This window comes from Pantherophis guttatus, chromosome 5 (genome assembly GCF_059756535.1).
Source record: "Pantherophis guttatus breed Tessera chromosome 5, ASM5975653v1, whole genome shotgun sequence".
Classification (NCBI taxonomy): domain Eukaryota; kingdom Metazoa; phylum Chordata; class Lepidosauria; order Squamata; family Colubridae; genus Pantherophis; species Pantherophis guttatus.
Window position 1 is genome coordinate 92,414,347 of NC_142067.1, and position 16,162 is coordinate 92,430,508.

Genomic DNA, 16,162 nt, shown 5'->3' on the forward strand with positions numbered 1-16,162 from the left:
GAGCATACCAGATTAAGATTGAGGAGAATTAGGTGCAGAACAAATGAAGCTCAAGGATTAATTTTGGATCTAGCACAAATCTGCATCCTGACATGGTTGGCATGGAAATGAAATAGTATCTCTGTCAAGGGCAAAGAACCATATGTTGTTTTGAGCTCTTCTGAAGTAGAGAAAGGATCAAAATGCCATGTCATTTATATTATATTTCAGCTGTGTTCAAGTTAATTCCTTGCAGCCATTGATCATTACAGTTACTTACAGTTAAGACAGGGGTGAAATTCAAAATTTTTCCCTACCGGTTCTGTGGGCGTGGCTTGGTGGGCGTGGCAGGGGAAGGATATTGCAAAATCTCCATTTCCCCCCCCCCCCGCATTCGGGCCAGCCAGAGGTGGTATTTGCCGGTTCTCTGAATTACTCAAAATTTTCACTACTGGTTCTCCAGAATCTGTTAGAACCTGCTAGATTTCATCCCGGAGTTAAGACCAACATACTTGAGGTGCATGACTTCATATAATCTGGCCATGGTTTATCTGCAGGTATGTGCAATGCCACCCAGTATTTGCAAATAACCCATCCTTGGTTTATTTTTCAAGGTCCTTGTTGTATGTACCTACCGTAGTAAGATAATTCTCCAGGTTGAAGCATTACAGAGCTCAGGATAGGAGAGTTATTGAAATTATTGGGAACAAAACTGTGAATACAAATATTCTCCTTTATTGGAACAAAACTGTGTTTGATGCATTTGTGTTGCTGGTGGGAGTAAAATAAAGGTTTCCTTGTCAGTTGTGTCCAACTCTAGGGTATGGTGCTCATCTCTGTTTCTTGGCCAAGGGAGCAAGTGTTGTCCAAAGACAATTTCCATGATCATGTGGCCAGCATGGCTATACACCAAAAGCTCACAGAAGTGATTCCACTGAAGTGATACCTAATTATCTACTCACCTTTGCATGCTTTCAAACTGCTAGGTGAACAGGAGCTGGGGTAAGTAATTGGAGTTCACAGTATTGCACAAACCTCGGGTCTTAAACTCAGGCTGTTAGCGTTCCAGCTGACAAACTCAGCATCTTTAATCACAGAGCCACTGTGCTCCAAGTACTTGCAATCACTATTAAATTTCTGATTTATCTCCCATATCATTGTATCACAACTGTTTGTGTCACAGAGCTGTTTTCACGCTTGTTTTAAAATTGACAATTATATAATGATATTTTTAAATGCACTGTAAGAATCTGAGAAAAAGGTTACTGCATGTTTGTTAGGTCAGAAAAAAACATGATGAAGTGAATAGGCTTCAATGATAAAACCTTTTATGCAATGGGGAAGGAAATTTGGTTGCTGAATGTAAGCAAAGCTTTGTATGATGGAAGTAAAACGTGTAAGAATAAACAAAATGCCTCCTAAATACTTCTACATGGAATGGTTCAACATTGAGCATGGAGTAAGGTAAAGATGTATGGTGTTCCTTTGACCATTCTGTATAATGATAAGAGGAAAGAAATTTCCAAAATGTCTATAAAAGGCAATGGTTTATAAGTAAGGTAAAAAGTAGGGAAAGTTATAGCGAAGGTCATTTAGTGACTTTGAAGTTACAACAGCACTGAACAAAGTGACTTATCACCATTTTTCACACTTATGATCATTGCAGCATCCTAATGGTCATGTGATCGAAGTTTGGCTGCTTAGCAACTGGTTCAAATTTATGACGGTTGCAGTGTCCTGGGGTCATGTGATCCCCTTTTGTGACCTCCTTACAAGCAGAGTCAATGGAGAAGTCCGATTCACTTAACAACCATGTAACTCACTTAACTGTGGCAAGAAAAGTCATAAAATGGGGCAAAACTCGCTTAGCAACTGTCTCACTTAGCAACAGAAATTTGGGGCTCAATTATGGTCATAATTCTAGGATTACCTGTAATCATTTCAGCTGTATTTCCTTACATGACCCTGTCTTACTGCTTCTTTTCTGTGCTGTGCCTAATGTTGCTCACTCTGACAGGCAATAACATGATAGGTATGTAAAGATTAATATATAAGACAGAGGTCTTCAAACTTGGCAGCTTTAAGACTTGTGGACTTCAACTCCCAGAACTTCACAAGTCTTAAAGCTGCCAAGTTTGAAGACCTCTGATATAAGACTATTATGTCTATAGAAAACGTTCAGTAAAATGATTTCATATTTACTTCTGTTGTAGTTCTTAGTGCTGTTCATTCTATTAAAATAATTACATTTATTGAGAACAGACTGGTCACAAAAGCTGAACATAAGAATGGGCAGGAAGCCTAAAAGGGCTCTGCTTCCAGCTATTGAAGAGAAAGAAATGAAAGCAATTCCTACCTTGATTCATAAGCATGAAAAGATTGGAATTGCAGTCTCATGCCTATTAGAAAGAGAGATTTGTGTGAATCTTACTCATTGGAAAGTATTTCTTTGAAGGCAAAACCATAGTGCTTCTGAACTGAAGAACAATGGCTACCAGTACTTCAATGAATATTTCTGCTTTGTTCCTATAAAAATTGTTTTTGTGTTAGCTTCACAGGTGATACCTGTATCCACTGCTCAAAGGAAGCAAGATTATTGTAGCTGGGTCTCATTCTATAATTAGAATGCTTATTTCTAGTGCTTCCAATAATGTTGGTTCTAAGCACCATTATACAGCTAATTAAAATAGCTTGTGAAGCTATAAACATTATCTATTCTAAGAACCTTACTTTCAGGAAAATGTGGATGATTTTTAGATGAATTAAATATTAATACCTTTTCTTAAATTAAAAGCAGACTGCAACAGTTTCACATTGAGAGATATGATGTAATCCTATCTTAACCCAGACTTATTCAGAAGGTCCAAGAAAGGAAGCACTTGATCTTCGAAACATGTTTGCTGTGATAATAATTTTAGACTTACATGGGACACTTCAAGAATGCAGTGGGTATTTTCAACTCTTCTCTGTAATTGGTCTTTGAACCTCCCATACTACTATTTCTCTCTCAATTGAATGGATATAGGAAAATAATCTGATGGAGGCAACAATGGAAATGAAAAATTAAGCTCAACATTTGTCTCACAAATGTTCCTGAATCCATGAGAAAAAACATATATGTGTGATTCTACATATAGAGGAGCCCAATGGTGGCTGATAAAAAGCTCCCTAGTTTTTGTATATTTACATTCATCCATCATCCTGGTAAAATTCTGTATTAGAAAGGGATAACTAATTCTCACTAACTAGATTTAAGACTACTAAGGATAGCTGGATGAAGGTTACTTTTAAGAGCAATATTATTTTTAAAAATAAATTATAAATTCATAAGAACAAAAATGTGTAGAATGCTTACGTGTAAGTGTGTGTGTGTGTAATTTCTGGGAAAATGAAGAGCAGCATGATATTTTTAAAATTAGTAAATAAAAAATGCATTGCTTGTGTTTGACGTTATCATGCAAGCTATCTAACAAGTTTTAATCAGTCCATTTTACTTCACAGAGTAAAGGGGATAATATTTACAAATGAAAAATGTTAAAAATACCTCACCAGAGTTATGTAAATGAAGGTTCAATCATCCAGGCCAAAAGTATCTGAATAGGTTAAATCATGGCAACTGGACCAAAGTTTCACCAGAGGACAATCTTTCAAGGAAATCTCAAATATGTTTGAAAAATAAATAGTTCTCATTCTGATGAGTGTAGGGAGAGAAATTTGAGGACTTAAATATGTAAGACTGAAATTGTTTTAACATTAACAGAAGTGAGGGATGAGGGGAACATACATGCATTAAGATTCCACAGTTGGTTTAAGTCATACATATAAAACTTCAGGGTAGGCATTGGAAAGAATATTTTAGCAGACAGTATTTCAGAGTACAATATTTCAGAGCAGAAAAAGTTGTCAAAAATACTTCCTTTCTAAAATATTCAGCTGACAGTCTAGATGAGAAAGTGCAGCTTGATTACGCAGACTCTACGGTTCAATGTGTATTTGGGTGATAATTAGGCTTATGGCAGTGAGAGTGCCTGGAAGGCAAGCCTGATGTGTGGGAGATACACAATCATGCAAAGAAGTATGCAAGATTAAAAAAACACATCTGTATCAACCCATTTAGCATTACCAATTTATCTTTGAGAGTTATGTCCATGCAATTGTCAAATAATAACAGCAAAACAAAAGATAGGAACAGTAGAAACTTCTTAAAAAGTGTTAACTTTCATGACTGATCACTAACAACATTGAACATTCCAAGCACAGTTGCCAACTTCACAGTATCTCATCCCAAGTTTATGCGAGTGAAAAAAATGATCACCACATTAAGATTCTGTATTGATCCTTGGGTTTTGTTATTTCAGAATTATACAAAACCCAGAGCTTAACATGCAACTATAAATTAATATTGCATTTTCTGAGTCAAAAGCCTCGATGGTGCAGCGGACTAAAGTGCTGTTAAGTGCTAGCACTTAGCTGCCAGCTGCCTGCAATTAGTGCAAGTTCGAATCTCACCAGACTCAAGGTTGACTCAGCCTTCCATCCTTTCGAGGTAGGTAAATTGAGGACCCGGATTGTGGGGGCAATAAACCAACTTTGTATAGAACAACACCGCTTAGGGCCCCCCCCCCCGAAAGCCCTAATAAGCAGGTATATACAAAAAAGTATGCAGGCTCTTGCTATAATGCATTGTAAGCCGCCCTGAGTCTACGGAGAAGGGCGGCATATAAATTGGACAAATAAATAAATAAAATGCACGCTTCTGTAAGAAAGGCGATCCATATACTATATATAAAGTGCATTCTGAGGAACTGCCTTAAGCGGCATTACTACTGCAATATAAAACACAAGACAAAGTGGCCGTCCAGTGGGTCTCTTGCAGCGGAGTGGGGAGAATGGATGAATCGATGGAGAGGGAAAAAAAAGCAAAACCAAGGCCAATTTGGATTTAGCCCTTCTCTCCCTTTCCAGCCTCCCTCGGTTCCTTCCGCAGCGCCCTTTATACGCACAACACAACCGGAGCTCTACGGAAAACAGAAGCATCTGTGCCGAACCCTCTCTATGATCCTCTACGGAAGACGAAGTGTCCCGCCTCCTCAAAGGAGATTGGTGGGATCGTTTCGCTGTGCTGTTTCCCGATTGGTCCATAGGAGAAGCGAATCTCACTCCTCTATCCGGTTCGGCCAGGGTAGGTGGGTGAGTGGGTGGGAGGGGGGAAAATTAGCTGCTGGCGGGGTGGGAGGTGGACGGGCCGGTCGGACCGGCGACGGACGCTGCGGGCTTAAGCCGTCCCTTCCGCGAATAAGGAGGCCCGACGGAGGCTGGCTGGGTAGCTGAGTGAGTGCGGGTGCAATCCCGCGATTTGGGGAGGGGGATTCGGGTGGCCAGAGGCCTCGCCTCCCCCACCCTCTTGGGGTCGGGCCTCCCTCTGCATTGCCCAGGGAAGCTGAGGCTGGTGCATCTGTTTGGGGGGCGGCGGGAGGCGGTTGGCGGAGGGGCGTCCTTGGATGTCAGGGGCAGCAACACCGTTGGAAAATAACCCAAGGCAGGCCAGGAGCTCATCCCATATGAAAGAGCGAACGGGAGGCACAGAAAAGGCATGAACGTGACTTTCATCCTAAGGAGCCTTTTGGGTTTAATTTTTTTTATATATATAATGGGAGATTCAGGATAATTTTTTTATTTTATTTGAATATTGAAGGCTAGTATCTCTGTCAATATTTCCAGAGTTTGGTGTGGTCTTGTCTTTTCCCCACCCCATAGTCCTTCCGTAACAAAATAATTACAGGACAAGTGAAAAGGGTTCTCCAAAAATGTAAACACCGTCAACTATTATGTTGCAGCTTTGGAGGTTGCTGTCCAAGATGGCACTTTCTCTTCCCCTGCCACACGTGTATGTGCTTTGGTTAGCAAAAAAAGATTTGCGGCTTAAAATAGCTAGCAAAACAAAAACCAACCCACCAAATAATGCATGATAATAATAGGCGCAGCCTCTCATTAAAGTGAATTAGATTAGATGATGGGACTGGAAAATAGATGCTGTGGATTGGTGGAATTCTAGTGAAAGTGGTTTTAATTCTTCCAGGCATCACTTTTTCAGGATGAGCAGGGATGAATGGTTTGGTTTTGTTGGCTTGCATAATTGTTAATTATTTATTTCATGCACCAATTACAAGCCTCAATGATGAGCAGCAGCAGAAGCTTCTGAAAATATAGTATGGTGCAATAGAAGTGGATGTTTTTCACTCTAGCTTTGGGAGGACTCTTGTGTGATATAAACAGACCTCTTGTCAACAGAGTACTAATGATCTTGTTTCCCTGCTTACAATATACTGTACTGGATTGCTGTAACTTGCTGTAGTGAATGGTTGTTAAGAAACCATGACATCATCTGGGGAGAAAATATGTGCAAATACACTTGAGAAGATTATTCTGTCACTCTTAGTAAAACATATGTGCATATATATTGATAGGTTGCCAAGCCAGGCAAAACAGTTAGCTGGAAAAGAGAAAATGTCTTCTGAATCCTTTTGTTTGGCTGCTCAAATTAGATTTGATTCCAAATGGCTGAAGACAGACTTACAGGTAAGAACTCCTCAATGCTTATATTTAATGGTTATGTAATATGACAGCTTTTGTTTTGGAAAGCAATGCTTTTGGCAATAAAAAAACCCCCTTGAGATTGAAATTAGCTTTTTCTATTGAAAACTACCTAATTTGCTCAGGAGAAATAATGAAAATTTACCTTTGTCATAGTCATATATTAAAAGTTGAATTGTATTAAATGTATTGTTCCTAAGAAAGTAGATTTAATAAGACTATCAAATATTGTAATAGCTTGCTCTCTATGACAGATTTGAACTATATGGAGGAATTGTATAGTCTTCCAGATTAACACTAGAGTAATAGAGTCAAAAAGTTACTTATTTTAGTTTTGAATTTTAATTATTTAAATTATGGACTTGTTGGTTAAAAATGAAAGTGAGTAGGGATAAGTAGTCAATTGACCTTTGTATATTGTAAAACAAGAATGTGTCCAAAATGAACTTCTCCTTTAAAAAAAAAAAAAGAAACTTGAACGAACACATAATGTTTTCAGATTTTGCCAGACTATTTTATTTGGGTATGCTTCAGCTGAACTGAAACTTGAAACATTTTAAATGTTCCAGATTTGGTCAGGGTTTTGCCTGATGCATCCCACTTTTCTCCCCCCTGTTGTACACGCCTGTGTGCTAGCTCACCACCTCAACCTCAAGGATTTTGCATTATTGGTGGCCTCTAAGAAGAGGTAGAAAAAGATTTAGGAAGCTATAAACTAGTTAGTTATGCTATACAGTGGTGGATAGTTAACTTGCTGATTTTCTTCAGCAACTTACTTTCTCTACTTCCCTTCAGCTGCAGCAGCACATGTCCTTGGTTTCATGTCTAGCATACTCAACTAGTCTGCCTGCTGCTGCTCTGAACTCCTGAGTACATAAAGCCAAGGGCACTCCCTTCTGTAATTAAAGGAAGGTAGGGCAATGGGAAGGCTGGTAGATATACTGTGCTTGTAGCCACGGATTTTGATAGTGGCAGCTGTTCTACTAATCCATGTTTCCTCCAAATTTCTGCTAGTTTGTTACTTCTCCTTAGCTGCTGTATACTGCTGTGTACTCTTGTTATTTTCTTTACCCTTTCCCATATAAGAGATTTCACACTTTTATATAGAATGCACAATACAGGTAGTCCTCAACTTATGACCATGACTGAGCCCAAAATGTATGTTACTAAGTGAGAAATTTGCTAAGTGAGTTTTGCCTGATTTTACAACTTTCCTCACTCCATTTGTTAAGTGAATTGCTGCAGTTCTTAACTTAGTAATACGGTTGTTAAGTGAATCTGGTTTCCCCATTGACATTGCTTGTCAGAAGGTTGCAAAAGAGAATCACATGACTCCTGGGCACTGCAACTGTCATAAATGTGAGTCAGTTGTCAAGTAGCCGAATCTAAATCATGTTACCATGGGGATGCTGCAAAGGTTGTAAATGTGAAAAATGGTCATAAGTCACTTTTTTCAGTGCTGTTGTAACTTTGAGCAGTCACTAAATGAACTGTTGTAAGTTGAGGACTACCTGTATACTTTGTCAGTTCTGTGTCTGGAAAAAAATGGGTGTTTCAGTTCAGACATGGACTACCCATAATTAGTTGTTGAATGCATGGATAATTTTTCACATCCCTACACATTATAGCCTGTATTTTTAAAAACAATAATACATTGATTAAACCATAGTAGCTTGATTTATACATTGCAGTAAGCCACTATGGATAGATTCATATATCATGGTTAACAAATTTTATTGTGGTTTATACCAGGCAAATATGTAACCAGGCTAAGTTACAATTTAAGTTAATATTAAGACTTTTTTTCTGATTGAGGATCAGAGCAGAATGTTCAAGTTCTTTTCTATGGATGGAACAGTTTTGATTTTAGTTTTCTTCCTTGGGTTTTCCTTCTTTCTACTTCCCCTCATAGTGTGAGTTACAGCAGGTTGATCAGGTGAGTTTTACTGTTTATTTGTGAATATATTGTGAAGATGCTCACCTCCCACTCGGAAGATTGAGAGTTCAATTCTAGGTAGCGACAGATGTTTCTTTTCTAAGGCACAAAGAAAAAAAATCTGCTGTGAACACTGCATAGTATTATGAAGGGCATCTGGCTAGCTCAGCTCCATCTGGTTGCCCAAATTCTACCCTGAAGAAAGGGATTACAGGGTCATAAAAAGGGAGAGTTGGTGGATATATTGTACTTTTGAGATTTCCATATTGTACTTTTGGGGTGTCTCTGTTTTACATCTCTGGAAGTTGTTAGAGGTAGTTTATGGAGATGCAGAGATTTCATTGTATATTTCATAATGTTTTGTAGTTCCATGTTTTCTTAAATAGGAGAAATGTATTTTTTTCCAATAAGGAATATTAGTTTTCTTTCAAGTTAAGAGAGTATAAGAATTTACATGCTAACTATGTTTCAGGTTTTATTTTTTAGAATACAAAAAAATTCTAGTATCATCCATACTCATAAGTCTTTATACATGTTTTGTATATAATCTCCAAATTCCAAGCCAATATAACATTGCCATGGAAACATAGAAGACATTAAGAGGAGATGGAGCCCATCTTCAAAGATCAATTGCTGCATGTTGCATAAAACAGAATTGTGAAATATTTTCAGTAGTTTGAACAAATGATAGTGTTAAAGCCATGGTCAGTGGCAGTTAAGCTTGAAAAGTGCAAGTAGTTTATACATTAGCAATACATGGCTAAGAGTTTGGCTCTTAAATCAGGGAGTAAAGCAGTATTCTTTCTGGTTCTTAGCTAAAATCAGATAGCTTTTCGTTCATAGATTTTGTAAGATGAAGTTATTTTTTTTCTAGTTAATACTATGGGATATTCTGGTCTTCTGTAAATATAGAGTTAATGTGTGGGAAATGTAGTGAGATTTCTTCAAAAATAGGGTAAATTGGGTGAATTCAAAAGAGTTTTCTAGCTATTAAGCATGACAGTCTGTAATGAAAAAAGTTATCTTTAATAGAGACAGGCATTAAGACACTAGTAAAATGAACTTGGGAAAAACTAGGTATTTGTGTAGATCTTTCTGTATTTGCATGATCTTATCATAATATTATGTACAGATTAGCAATCCAGATGCTACACTTTCCATTTATTGAAATGAATAAATAATAACTGGGTGGAGTGTATTTTACCATAATGTAACTGAATGAATCTGTTGCTAGTTTGGATGAATTAGAAAATATTGTAGCTGATACATTATCTGGGGCTACACACACTTTCCTAAGGCCTAGATATTTTTAATGAACTAACAGGCTTTCTGAGTTCTATGTATTGTCTAGATGCCTAAACACTAGAAGCAATAAATAAATCCTATCAATAAATAAACAAATCAGTGGAAGATTATATATAATGGCTTTGATGTTGAGTAGTAACTCCATGGCTCCATTACTGGCACCCAATCTCACCTAGAATTAATCTTGTTAGATGAACCAGAAGGATAGTGTTGAAAGAAGGCTAGTACTTTCAGTCCAATTCCTACCAAAGGTCAGCTACCAAAACATTTTACTAATAAAATGTAGCCCAATTTAAATGGGACTGGGATTTACATATATTGGATATGAAATTTTTTTGGTCCTCTCTAAAAGCACTTGTTAATGTTCTATAACTTTTTTAAAATATAAAATTAAATAAGATTTTAATGTATAAAACACTCGAGAAAAATTAGCATAAGAATATTTTATCTATTTCCTGAAAATGAACTTAATTCATCTTACTGAATATTTGTGGTTTCCGTTTTGAAGGTTTTAATGTAGGAGCATACTGAATGTTAATATGACTTACATTGTAATTCAGCGTTGTACCTTGAATGATTTAAGGTCAGAGAACAGAAGAAAGTCAGTGGCTGCATTCATGCTTGACATTCAGAAGGGCTTGGCTTCAATACTAGGCATTTGCAATTAAACATGGATTGAATAATTGATATTGTAATCAAAAAAGTTTATTGCATATACATTTAAGGGACTATTGTCAATAGATACACTGTCAAGCATGGACATATGACAATTTAAGAATAAATTCCTGTGCTCTAAATTATACCAAAGTACTCTAAGCCGGCTTGTTAAATAAGTGCCAATCAGTAGTATAAGTCATTTCAAAGAAACTCTGATATGGTTTACAACCTATGAACTTGTAAACAATGCTTTCTATTCTTTGGTTCAGCTTATTCAGTACATTTAATGTGGATATGGAAGACTTGGGTTTGGAGTTCCTAGCAGTTATTCCTATTTACAAATTATCTGGTCTGTTTCTGTGGAAATGAAGAGGACAGTTGAACTTCCCTATTCTTAGTTCTGCAATTAAATACTTCAAAACTTTATTAAAGACTAAACTGTAAATTGACTTAATTCTCTGTTGAAAGGAATTATCTAAATCTTATATCAGGAATGCTTAAAATTCATTTATCGGTTTAACTTTTTTATTGAGTTATAAGATAAAATAAGATACAAAATACAAAAGTAAATAGGAGAATGGTGGGGAGGAAGAGGGGAAGAGAAGTGAGGAAGGGTAGGAAAAAAAGAAAAAACATTTGACTTCCAACTCACTCTGTTGCAGTAAAGTAAGGCATTAACATCAAATCATAACTTTTTGTTTTTTCATAATAATATAAACAAGCCATTTCTATAAAGATCTATCAATATAATTGGTAAAACCCAAAATCAAAGTTTCATTCTTTTCCACTTCAAGCAAAATGGAATGCTTAAAATTCATTTAATAAATTTACTAGTTTTTTTTAATAAAAGTCTCAATAAATCTCAGTTTTTTTGGCTAGGAAATGAGGCAGCATTCTTTACACTTGTTAGCTAAAGCTATCTTTTCCTTTACATCTTTTGTAAGATATTGCTAATTTTTTAAAAATTAAATAGTACTGTTTAAATCTTAAAACATTTTCACAAAATTGTAAAAATGAAATTTAGTTTATGTTGAAATAAATGTTTGGTGTTCCCAACATGAAACAATTTCTTTAAGCATTTTGCATGTATTATATATAACACTGTGAACTTTTGTAACTCTTTTTTTCAGTTTTTCCACTGTTTTTGTTGGGGATGGGTGGGGAAGTTGAGATAAAGGAGCCATTGAGGGAAAATAAAAGGTTTTTTTCCCATGTATTTTCTGCTCCCCCCCCCTTCTCTAGGTCTTCATATTTCACAACTCAATATGAAAAACAACTATAAAACAGTTTACAGTTTTAAAAGTACTTCTCTTTTAGAGAACAATTTAGGTATTTATGTATTTATTGATATGCCACTTTTTGTTGAAACGAGGACCTAAACTTAGTTTTAGCACCATGTAAGTGGCATTATGTGTACTAAAATCCTACGTTGTATGGTTATTTATAGTATAGCTTCTGTGTACACTTGGTCGTCAGTGCTAAATGTCATCTTATTCAGAAGAGAGAAACTAGTATGTTGTAATGTTAATTGCCATGTAATTAGTTCTCACTTTTTTCTATATGCTTTTATTATTTATTGAGGAATGACAGACACCAGCCTATAGTAAAATGCCTGTGTATGAATCATCATAGAGTGGAACACATGATAAAGTACAAACTGGTACTGGATGTGTTTACATTTCATCATTGATTGATTGATTATGTAATATCAAATTGGTGTTGACTCTTAGTGACCACACACATATTCTACAGGAGAATCTACTAATGTATTTCATTGTGTCATATAGCAGATAGGTGACTACCTGAAATATATGTGAGAGAAAAAATCATTATTTTAGCAGCTGTTCCAGACAAAGTTCCCTGTTTTCAGCAATAGGTAGGAAAGACATCTCTTATATTTGGGATGCATTTTGAGATGGGAAATAATAACAACATGAGATACTGAGATGCAAAAAAAAAAATGGTTGCAAGTAGCATATGAATGGATGCAGATAGGGCCAAGAAGGGAAATTCTTTAGATGTTTGTATCTTTGCTGTTTCCCACTAGATTGCAGCATGACACTCATAAATTTAATGCATAGTTTTTGAATTGCATATATCTTATATGACCTTTTAGCATGTCAGGTTATAAAAATCAAAAGTAGCTTGGACTTGTTTATCATAGCTGTTCAGACAATCTGTTGAAGAACAGCTAGTTAATAATAGTTTAATTCTGTTGAAAGATCAAGTTCACTGAGAGAAGATATCCAAACATTATTTTGAAAGAATTTAAAAACAGCTAAAGTAATATATCACCTTGAGTATATATTTTCCTTGAATATATTACTGTAAATAGATCATATGTAGAATATATTCCATAGGGAAACAGTTCAGTCCTGGAACATTATATTTCCCCCCTCAAACGTCCGGGATATTTCTCAATGCTATTCTCTGTTATTTAAGAAACATTTAAGTCTGGGGAAAAACATGCTTGAAAAAGAATGGAATTCTAGTCTTCAGGAACCAAATTGCTCGTAAATATGATGTGTAAAGCATCAAGAATTAAAATTCATGGAGGTAGCAATGTGTAACTTGTTTAGTATCACAACAAAACAAGATTAATTTGCATGCTTTGTAGCTGCTGCTAAATTTTTGAGTGCTTTGAGTGTGTTCCATAAGAGAGCAAGAGCAATTATACCTCATCTTTTTGAGTTGTACTTGGAAATATAAAATCTTCCTAAATCAAACAAAAGGAACTCTAAATAAATACAAGACATAAAATGATCTGTGAACAGACTTCTTCATGCTGAGTTCACAGATAAGCTAAATTCTAAAATGAAATATTAAATCCCAAACTAATTTAAAATAAGGCTTTTCAGAATTACTGGCCTTCTTTTCCTGTGTTGCATTTTTTGTTGGAAGAGAATATTTTTCTGAGTTGGTCTTCTATACACAGCCTGTGAATTCAACTGATGCATGTAGATATGCTTCCACTTTAATATGCTCTTGGAGTTTTTTAAAATGGATGTTATATTATGGGGACTCTAAATTAGTGTGCATGTTTGGAGTTTATAAAATGATATGGAAGGTATCTTAAAATTATTCCGGTGAGCCTCTGATGAAGTTGATTGGCTGTGATGATCATCATTTCAATTTGGAGAATAGCTGGTTTTGAAGGACTTTGTGAAATTCTTTGTGAAAATACATACAAATCCATTTCTTCACTCAAGCCTTTCCCTAAAACAATTTTATATCCCTGTGCTGGGTTATTAAATTTAATTTTTTAATATTTAGTATTTGAGAGGTTGCCACAAAGAGGACGGGGTTAACTTATTTTCCAAAGCACCAGAGGGCAGGACAAGAAACAGTGGATAGAAACTAACACGGAATTAGAAACTTCCTAACAGTAAGATAATTAACCAGTGGAACAGCTTGCCATCAGAAGTTGTGGCTGCTTCATCACTGGAGGTTTTTAAGAAGAGACTGGACAGTCACTTGTCTGAAATGGTATAGGGTCTCCTGCTTGAGCATGGGGTTTGACTAGAAGACCTCTAAGGTCCCTTCCAGCTCTAATCTGATAGAATATTGGTACCATAAACAGTTATGCTGATGTTATTGGTTGGCTATAGCACTTGCATTGTATCTTCGTTGGCCAAATTGGAAAGATTGTGCCATTAAAGATGATCTTTACATATAAATAATTAGAAAATGTTCACTTTGGAATATTTGAATCTAATATGCAAAGCATGTGCGCGAAGCGAACCGGTGGTAACACCGGTTGGAACCCACCACTGAGCTTTCTTTTGCCAATTGGGCCTGCAATACTTGCTGATGTCATCGATCCATCTTGTTTGAAGTCTTTTTTTCTGGATACTTTTTATCAAGTGGAATCCATTCTATGACTGCCGTGGTCCCCCTGCCATCAGTTCTTCTTGCTATGTTTCCAGCCCATTTCCATTTCAATTACTCTCTTGACGATATCATATATTTTCATTTGTTCTCTAATCTATGTGCAGGTCATTGTATCTTGTCTTGGAATGTCAAGCATGTATCTTTCCATGGCTCATAGCTTTTGTATCAATTGTGAGGTTAGTGTCCATGTTTCACTGGCATATGTTAGCACATACTGATTGAAAACTTTTCTTTTCAGGCATAGGGGGACATTGTTCTTGAAAATTATGCTTAGCTTGCTGAATGTCTGTCAACCACATTTAACACATCGTTCAATTTTCTTTATTGTATCACCTTCCATTGGCCAAGGTATATGTAGTGGTCTGCTACGTCTAGTTCTTCAGATATAAAAAAAATTCTTTCTTTGGTGAACATAACCTGGCTCTTTTCAGGTTTATTTTTAAGCCAAATGATTTTCCTGCTTTGTGCAACTCTTGTATGTGTCATTGTTGCTCTTCTGGGTCTTGTGAGAAGAGAAGAATATCATCTGCAAATCTTAAGTGAATTAAACAGGCTCCTTTGATTTTTATCCCATCTTTTGCCCAATCTAGTTCGCAAAGTACTTTTTCAAGGCAGGTTGAGAAAAGGATAGGTGATATTGTATCACCTTGTGGTACACCTCGTTCTATGTTGATTTCCACTTTAAGACCATTAAGGGAAATGGTTGCCATTGTTTTTAAATATGTTAATTGTAGTACATTTATGTAAGCAGTGTCTACGCCTTGGTTGAGCATTGCATTAGTGATTGTTTATTGGGTGATGGTTCTTTAAATCATCTTGGGCCCATTTCTTGTGTATAAGAATCTCTTAAGCATGTTTCCATGCATTAGGTATTTTTTCTTTTCTGAGGCATCTCAGTTTTGCTACTATCTTATGTAAACTGAGACCACCAGCTTTCAGCATTTCAACCGTAACACATTCATTCCTGGAGCTTTGCCATTTTTCATTGATTTTATGACACTTGATACTTTCTCCTCTTGGATATCTGGCATTTCCTCTTTTGTGGGTGTACACATACACATACATTAATCACAGTCCATTTTGAAGACATAATGTAAAAAAGAGTCTTGAGAGTTAACGAGGTTGATACTATATGGTACAAAGCTATTACAGATTATAGTAGTTCTGTTTTTAGAAAGTAAGAAGCCTCCTCCCAGAAGGCAACAAAGAAAACCGGTCATAGAGAGGATGTGTAGCATCCCTGACTATACTGCGGATCCTGGTCAAGCGGTGCTTATATGTCATGTCCCGGATAGAAGGAAGTGAACTTCCAATAATCTTTTCAGTAATACAATACTACAGGATGCTTTCAATTGTCCTGTAGAAAGTGCTAAGGACAGGGGAAAGAAGATGTGCTCGTCTCATATGATGCAGAAAATGCAGGCACTGCTATGCCCGATTCATCAGCGTCTCACTCTTGAGCGACTAAGCCAACCTACTTGTTAGATGCACACCCTGAAACTTAATACTACTAACCTCCTCCACAGTTGAATCATTAATACACAGAATTGTATGACAGTGCCTTCCTTTTCTGAAATCAACGATGATCTGTCTTATTTTTCCTACATTTAAAACCAAGCTATTCTTATTACACCAGTCCACCAAACTATCTCATCCCTGTAAGCATCCTAAATGTCATCCTGAATAAGGCCCACTATTGTAGTATCATCTGCATACTTCACAATATAGTTGATAGCAAAACTTGCACAACAACCATGAGTCAACAGGGAGAACAATAATGGACTTAGGACACAGCCCTGC

General features: G+C 36.4%; 1 protein-coding gene across 8 annotated transcripts in view; it reads left to right on the forward strand.

Annotated features, from left to right (window-relative positions):
* The first annotated feature begins 4,944 nt into the window (after positions 1-4,944).
* The window catches only part of HERC2 (HECT and RLD domain containing E3 ubiquitin protein ligase 2), a 112,223-nt gene continuing 101,005 nt past the window's right edge, over positions 4,945-16,162 (forward strand). For 3 of the 8 annotated variants that reach the window (XM_034431379.3, XM_034431383.3, XM_034431380.3), the window contains exons 1-2: positions 5,149-5,310; positions 6,447-6,558. In XM_034431379.3, coding sequence (XP_034287270.2) covers positions 6,487-6,558 — 72 coding nt within the window. In that variant the 5' untranslated portion in view covers positions 5,149-5,310; positions 6,447-6,486. Of the gene's footprint in view, positions 5,571-6,446; positions 6,559-16,162 lie in introns of all 8 variants that reach the window. The other 5 variants (XM_034431378.3, XM_087895327.1, XM_034431377.3 and 2 more) reach the window with 5 other exon arrangements.